The following is an 8,385-nucleotide window of genomic DNA, read 5'->3' on the forward strand; positions in this document are numbered from 1 at the left end:
CACTCCAAGACAGAAGACATAGAATGTAAACGTTCAGACACACGTTACAGTCTTATTGAACTACGTAGTGAAATACAAAATGAAATTCTCTTTGCCTTTAAAGACACACTTTTTAAACCTTTGCAATAAATTCTATTATTGTAAGACTTAGTTTTTTCGGTCGAACATAGGTTTTGAAAAAGGAAGTGCGGAAGAAAATTAAGGGTTGCGCAAGCACCCATTCGCACCCCCCCCCCCCCCGCGGCGCACCCCTGACACAAAGAATTCGGAAACTTTATTTTGTCTGGACTGTCTAAAATATGTACATTTCATGTTATTTCCCTAGAAATGTGTGTTTTATGTGCTAAAGGTAGAATTATGCATTTTTATGTGAAATAAGACTTCGGAGATTACATTGCAGCCTTATGATTGGGATAAAAATATGTTTTTTACCTTTAAGAAAAACTGCTCTAGTGATCGCGTGAGGTGACTAAAACCACGGAAACACTCCGGAACAATTTATTACTTAGTTCTCGACAAAATTCCTCTCGATTACGTATCTGATGCCGTACACGCAGTTCGAACTTTGTCAATCTACAACCAGCCAGTAATGAGATTAATTGATGTCTTTTCACGTAACTCGAGACATGGAATTAGAGAGTCCCCACTGACAAGGAAACGTGTTCCAACACGCACTGCGATTGTATTCCGAACTTCGGCCAAGCATTCACGAGAGAGGAATTACACGGACATCAATGGCAACTTCACAAGGGCGCTCGGAACAAGCTTTGTCCATTTCTTCTTTGTCCAGAAGGCGCCACGTTCTGTGGGAAAGCGAATGTTCGAATGGAAGCAGGAACTTGCCAACAACATGGCGCCACAAAGCGATACAACGCCAGAGAGAAGTCTAACAAAGGCATCTGCTCCGATCACAGGTAATTTTTTTGAAAGATGTGGCAAATATCTGATCATTCTCTAGCAGAGGAGGGAATTTACGGATTCACAGAACGTAATTTAATTCAAAACTGTAGCTAGTTTCTCGCGTTGGTCAATAGATGGTTCTTACGATGCAGTTTGTTTTGCGCTTAATTAAATACTTAAAAATGAAAAATATGAAACAACCATGCATTCATCATTGTAAACTTAATACAAAGGTTTAGAATAATAACTGTTGTCCTTTATAGAAAGGAAGAATGTAATAGAGGACCATTGCAGTTGGAATATTTTTTGTTTAAATGAATGTATTAGAATTTATTAAATTCCGATCTGATTTCCAAACTATCCGTAGTAGTGATGTGTTAGGGTAGTTCATAGTTCGGAGCCTGTTCACTGATTAGTCGTTCAAAAGAACGACGAAGTTGGTTTCCTGTGGTTGAGCGAAATGGGGCGGGTGGGCTGCTGTTCGAAGTTAGTTTGGATGAAAAGGATTAGACGGGAGGGGACTACGCCCACTACCTCCCTTCCCACACACACACCAAAAACGCTAGGAAGGCAGGGCACAAACAGCAGAAAAGAAAGAATGTGCCGACGCTGCTTTTAGAGAGTAAGGGAAAGCAAAAAATTAATTTTAATGAAAAATTGAACCTAATTGGGACCCAAAGACGCAGTGGTGGTGTTTATTAAAGGAAAAATCTAACTTTTCCCCACCACTTCCTTTGCTCCTGTTTTGGAAAATAAAGTGTTCACTTTATTTTGTACTACGATATGCAATATATATAAATGTGTACGTGATGAAGAAAGAAGCCAGAGAGAAAAAAAATCATGGTGTGAATAAAATAGCCTATAAATATATATCTAATTTTTTTGGTGAAAGAAACGTTTGTCAAATTTTTTAAAAATTTAATTTTTATATTATTTAAATTAACTCAAAGTCTAAGAATCTAGTTTCAAATTTCATTGAAGCACATTTTTGGAGCATAAGGTTTTTTTTAATTATTTTATTTTTGGATTGGTTGGTTATTTTACATTGTGTTTTTGTACACCTAGGTTAACTGTGACGATCGACTCCAAGAATGGATAAATGATCAAACAAACATTCATACGGGAATTGAAGATAGGACTCTAATCCTTGGAGAAACATTGTTATGGTCCATGAGAGTTTGTTTCCATCTACCAAGTTCCTTTTACAGTTGTTCACGGGTTGCCGAAAACATGTCGCAGAAAGAGTTAAAGGTGAATAATACGCCGATCCCTTCCCTTTTACGTTCTTATAAATCATCAACTGGGAGGTGAGAGCTGTTGAAAGAGGCTGAAGCTATTGGCAAGAAATTGATCGAGGCTCATGACTCCTGGAGCCGTTCACAGCTCTCAAGAGAGAGAGTCGTTCATTTTGACAGACAAAATTATATTTCTTAGATATAGTTAGTACAAGGTAACCAAAAAAGTTCTTGCCGTTTTTGATCATCAGAAACAAACAGGTATGCAAAGAATGTCACATACTGTTAGTCCTCAAAGTAATCCCCATCGGCATCCAGCACCTTTTGTCAACATGCCTCCAGCTGTGCAGTGCCCTGGCGATAAATCTCGGGGTCTCGGACGGTAAGAAGTCCGTGAGTGCTTGCCGCAAGTCTGCCTCACTTGCGAAGGATTTCCCACAAAGGTTGTTGTCCAGGGAAACGAAGAGGTGACAATCTGTTGGCTCAAGGTCTGGAAAGTACCGTGGATGGCACAGTATCTCCCAGCCAAGTCACTGGCCACCCGCGCCCCACATGCGGCTTGGCATTGTCGTGAAGAAGCAGTACACACTTGCGATTAACCAATACTGGGTCCTTATGCTTCAGTGCCTGTTGCGCACGTTGTTGCGAGTAGAGGTCCCCAGTGATGGGTTTGGCCCGTTGGAAGCAGCTCATAGTTCACCACTTGGTGACTAGTCCACCATACAGAGCATGATCTTCCATGGGTGTGAAGGTGGTCTTGTGGCGTGAGGCACAAAGTCCGTGTTGACAACCAATGTCGGGCACACTTGGGAATGTCATATAGGACCCACTTTTCGTAACTGGTGAGCACTCGACCGAATATGGGTGTGTCGCTGTGCCAAGAAAGCAACGAGAAACAGGCTGTCACTCGTTGTTGCTTCTTGCCTTCTGACGGTGTATGAGGTACCCCCTTGCTCAACTTGAACGTCTTCCCTATGTGATGCAGGTGCAGTCTGGCTTTTTTATCGGAAACCTGGAAGTGGTTGCCAAGTTCACCACACCTTAGGCTGCTGTCCTCCTGTATGGCTGCCTTCAGGGCCTCATCATCCAGGACCTGTGGTCGGCCACTGCTGGGTTCGTCACAAAGTGACAGATCTCCCAACCTGAACTTCTGGAACCAATTCCTATTGGTGCGTTAATTTACAGCATTATCCCCAAAGGCTTGACATATTCGGCGACTTGATTCTGGTCCGGACAAGCCCACCTTAAAGTCATGAAGCAGACAACCCCAAACCAGCTGCTTCAACACTTCCATTTCTCTTCGCCCCTGCTCAAGCTATGGCTGCTATGAGTGCGCAATGTGTCTGTATTGGGCAAGACCAATGTCCTTTTTGATTACCTTGTATTAAGATTACATCCAGCCACAGTGCCGTGTGTGTGCCGACATATTGTGCCGTGATACTACTTTATCATCATCATATTGAAATCTGTTAACATTCATCGTGAATGATGCAATAGAGAAAAGTTAGCTTTAACTACAAGATAATATAAACAAATGTGTGTTCTATGGTATACTTGGGATTATAATCTAAATGCAATATTTCCTTTCATCCTACTAAGTACTTCGCATAAAAAAAGTGTCAGGTTAAACCAGCTCTTAAACGAGCCTTCACAAAGCTTCCCTGAAAAGTATGCAGTACCGTTCATCAGCTCTGTGATATGAGTTCTCTACCAGTAACGTTTGTGCACTTTCGGGGTACTGGTCAACACAACAACAACATTTGAGATGGTTGTGTCCATCTGTCTGTCCATCATGACTATCGGCGTCTCAAAAACTACCACAGCCATAAGGACTAAAATACTCTTAGACTTACCAAATAGTTCTCAACTTAAACATGATGCGACCGCGAGACATCTTTGAAATTTTCTAAAATTTAAGCCCTAGTAGATGATAGTTTAATGAGAGAAATAATTTCGATTGGTCAGCATGTTTTAATGGCAGTAAAATAATCGAACGTCAATATACATTAATTTTTAACGTAATATCATCGACGCTATTCAAGCTGGAAATATTAAGTATGGCGAGTTTACAAATTTGAATTATTAATTTGGTGCAATTCTTTATCGGCGTTGTTCATTTGCCGGTACTAATCGACAATCTAACAATCTATTCCTCTCGATTACTCATTAAAATCAAAATTAAGTGAACGAAAATAACTATTTTTGCGTCGAACTCCACTTATTAAAAAAGAATTGTGACTTTTCCTAAAGTTTAAAGTGAGATACGAACCAGTGCGCCTCCACCGAGGATCGAACCAGGGACATCTGATTTACAAAGCGTGAGTATAACTCTCCACAATATTTGGAAAGATTTTCATACTATCGCATTGCGACATAACTGGTATCGGGTGTGTGTGCGAGCCAAGCAATTTAAATTGATCAATCAATACATGTTAAACTGCAGACCTGTAAGAATGAAATAACGATATAGACATGTAATTTTGCATAACAATAAATATATCGAATAATTTTAATTGGTAAAACGTTCTCGATTCTACCCTCCATTGGTCTGTTTGAGTTAAAGATTGAATCATTCGATACTTCTTGATTGCTCAGAAAATCCAACCGGTGATAGAGGTGAAATTTCGTAGACGGAAGGAAGTAGAAATTTGTTGTACATCTAAGTATTTAATATATCGATTGGTCTGCCCAACAGTTGCATATGGCTATATTTCATGAAATAAAATTCCGATTAAATAACTAGAGAAATGACAACTACAAATTCCATTTTTTTGCAATTCAATCAGATTTAAACAATAATTTATTAGTATTCGTTACGTCTTATTTCAAATTATTATACTATCTGTATTTATCAAAATAATTTTCTATATCTTAAAGGATATAAGTTGTACGTATTGTTAATAAAACAGTTTATGTTCAATTCAAATCCTCAAAGAAGTATCATTATAAATGAAATGCTTCTTTAATCATTTCTAAAATTTAGAAGTTGTTAAAATGAAGGTATATCATTAACCTGATGGGAGATGATTAGTTGTCAAGTTAGTCACATGCACGTGACATCACTAATTTACTGCATTATAAATCATAGTATTCGGCTCAAAATTATAATATTTTTTCAATATTTCAACAAAAGTTTACACATAGTTGAGAAGTTAATGTGGCAAAAATTATAATATTCTGGAGAATATGCATATGGCAGGTTATGTTTGAAGTTTGGTTGAATAAGGTTATTTTGAGTCGCTTTTTTGCACATTTGGCAAATCCCGACAATGATGAACAAACAATAAATGAAATTTTCTAAGTGGCGCAAACCTGAAGCAGAAATTCCTCACATCGTTACTGTAATTTTCAACCTCCCTTACAAGCCACATCACTCAAACGATGGTATCCCAGATCCTTGCTTTTGAACTTCATGATATTAACACATTGACCAGGCTGGCTGTGTCCATTAAAGAGATTAAGAAAAAGCCATCCGGTCAATCGAAATTGGCTGGCATCATCTTCCTTTTCCAGTCCTCCCATTGTCGATAAGTTTGAAGCCGGGGTTGAGGAGGAACGCGCGCTTAAAAAATTCGCTCGAATTTTCAATCAATAAAAATCTTCTCGGTGACATTTCTTGAATTCTTCCGCATTCATTAAGAAGGGCGCAGAGGGATTCCCCGCCGAGGCGTCATATTTTCCGATGAAAGGATCTCGTTTCAAGGACCCTCCCCCCTCTGGAACCTGACGGAAATAAGGGAGGAGCGGAAATCCATTCCATAATACCGGGTCTCTAGGGAAGACGTAGGTGACTGGGCCTGCCCAAACACAAACTCACGCTTAATGTTGATTTACGAAAACTGCGTCAAGGTAGCCAGCTACTCGCTCTTTTTACTTGCTTGATAAAAATTCACATTCGCAGGAAGAATTTACGTTAAACTATTAGTTTTCGAAACTTTTGAGGATTCTGTGACAAATTTCGAGTGAACGAAGTAAAAATGTTGAGTGCGTCATCATAGCCAATTTTCACCTGTCACATTATACGGGGCTAACCACATATACAGAGTGTTCCGCTTATACGTAAAATAAAATAAAAAAATCTCAACTTTTTTATTTACCAATATTTTTTGTCCAAACTTGGTACAAACATGTAACAACTCAGATGTTTTTTTCAAATCAAGAAAACTAGAGCACTTCCACATGTGAACCGTTAGTGGCACGGCAAATGTCAAACCGGTTGTCAGCCTCAAGCCACACGTTTTGAAGCATGTGCGGGGTAATGTTGCTTATTGCAACCACAATTCTTTCTCGCAAGTCTTGCAAATCTCTAACCGGTGTACAGTAAACGTGGTCCTTAACACATCCCCACAACAAAAAATCACACACAGTGAGGTCTGGTGACCGTGGGAGACATTCAATAAAATCCGAACCTCTTCCTATCCATTTTCCATTGAAATGCTCATCCAGGAAGTCTCTAACGAGATTTGAGAATTTAACCGATTTCGCGTAACTGTTTTCCCCATTTCTTTATTGAAATGTACGATGGAACTACTTCTTTAGCACCCAAACCATAACATGCACGAAATTGTTTCTGCACAAGTGTCACAGACTTCACTTCAGGCAACGTTAAAACATAAAACACCTTTTCTTGTGGCGACCACACGACCAATGGCTACTGAGAAACTGATAATATCAGTTTTCCAGACATTTTGTCTACTGCGCATGCGCAACTACCACTGAATGTGTTGCTAGAAAACATTTCTGAGTCATTCTTTAAAATGAAACAACAATCACATCATTCTGACAGTTTGTTTAGAAGTTATGATTTTTTTTTTATTATACGTATAAGCGGGACACGCTGTAGTTGAAGTGCTGATTCGAACGCCACTTTACTTCAAAGAAAGTTCCGAAAAATCAGTTTTCCAATGACGACCATATGTCAAGTCCACGTGGAGTAAATGAAATGTTGCCAATTCAGTATCTTTAGAGATTGATGATGCTATCTTTGCTAGCTTGTGTTATTGTGTTGTGCTATTTGTTTATACAATGTGGTGACCTTGGACGTTTAACGTCGTCGCAGTTCTTCTTGGATGTCTAAACACTGCAGGTAAGAGTGGCAACAGCGCTTCTCATGCCCGTTTGCACCAACACTGAACTAACTCGCGAGTAAAAAGATCCGTGGGTCAGGGTAATCTTCGAGTAACGATCATCTTCTGTTGCACCAATATGGCCAAGTGCGAAGAACACAGCGAGTCAAGAAACTCTGGATTAACCCTACGAGGTTAGCCTCTAAGCAAGTGCCTAAAGTCATACAGATGGAAGTACGTGATTGTTTACCTCTTTCGAGAAGGCGCGGTTCTACACGTGGTGTGGTAGGAAACAAGGAAAGGAAGTAACGGTACATTGGTATCCTAAACATTGACAAGCAACGGGCACGAGAAAATTTCAAGCACGGGATAAAGATTGGGGAAAACATATTTACGTGCATAAATTTTGATATATTAGTGCAGCTTGCAATCATTGTAAGTAGTGTTACAGTTATATTTAGAGTAGCTTTCGATATTATAGTATATGCATGTATCTCCACGTAGCATTCACAATTGTTTCATAGCTAATGTTTACATCTCTACGGGCTTCTGGGTGTGTGTTTACGTTTGTATTGCACGTTCAGTTTTACATACTCTGTACTGCAGAATGTGCACAGTAAACGTCTGCCAAAGTATATATTCAATAACATATTATATATTTCTCGCTTCTTATATACACAGTTTGAGTCTATTGCTTCCCATTTTACGATTATTTAGTTTTGAAATTCTGAAGTGACACACTTCCGGTTGCGGATGGCAGCCATTACTCCGCTGCGGGTGGATTAACTCCGCTTTTACTCGCCGATCTCTGAGAGTAAAGTTGACCTTCCTTTTACTCCCAGCTTACCCGGCGTTTCTGTTGGTGCAACAGATAATCAGCTGATTCGTGGGTTAACTCTGAGTTTACTCTTACTCGCGAGTAAATCGACAGTAGATGTAATTAACCGGTTCACAAACGTTAAGTGGGTTTCAGTGTTGCCAACCCACCCCAAGAAAATTTCACCATGTGATATTTTACAGGCGAAGCTAACCTACAAATAGAAGTTGGCAACAGTGACTAGTTGTTTCTCAGCGTCTTGGAAAACGTCTTAAGACAAATATCTTAATCTTTAAGAAAGTCGACTTCCGGTTTGTCAATTCCGGTCTGTCAAGAGGCTAACCTACAAATAGGAGTTGACGGCGTA

General features: G+C 39.5%; 1 protein-coding gene across 1 annotated transcript; it reads right to left on the reverse strand.

Annotated features, from left to right (window-relative positions):
• Window positions 1-2,748: 2,748 nt before the first annotated feature.
• Window positions 2,749-4,029, reverse strand: LOC146003052 (histone-lysine N-methyltransferase SETMAR-like). The gene is made up of 2 exons (XM_083141217.1): window positions 3,989-4,029; window positions 2,749-3,298 (listed from the first exon to the last, which is right to left on the reverse strand). Exons 1-2 carry the CDS (start codon window positions 4,027-4,029, stop codon window positions 2,749-2,751), a joined length of 591 nt encoding a protein of 196 aa, XP_082997343.1.
• Window positions 4,030-8,385: the final 4,356 nt, after the last annotated feature.

This window comes from Lepisma saccharinum, chromosome 19 (assembly GCF_977018435.1).
Source record: "Lepisma saccharinum chromosome 19, izLepSacc3.1, whole genome shotgun sequence".
Taxonomy (NCBI): domain Eukaryota; kingdom Metazoa; phylum Arthropoda; class Insecta; order Zygentoma; family Lepismatidae; genus Lepisma; species Lepisma saccharinum.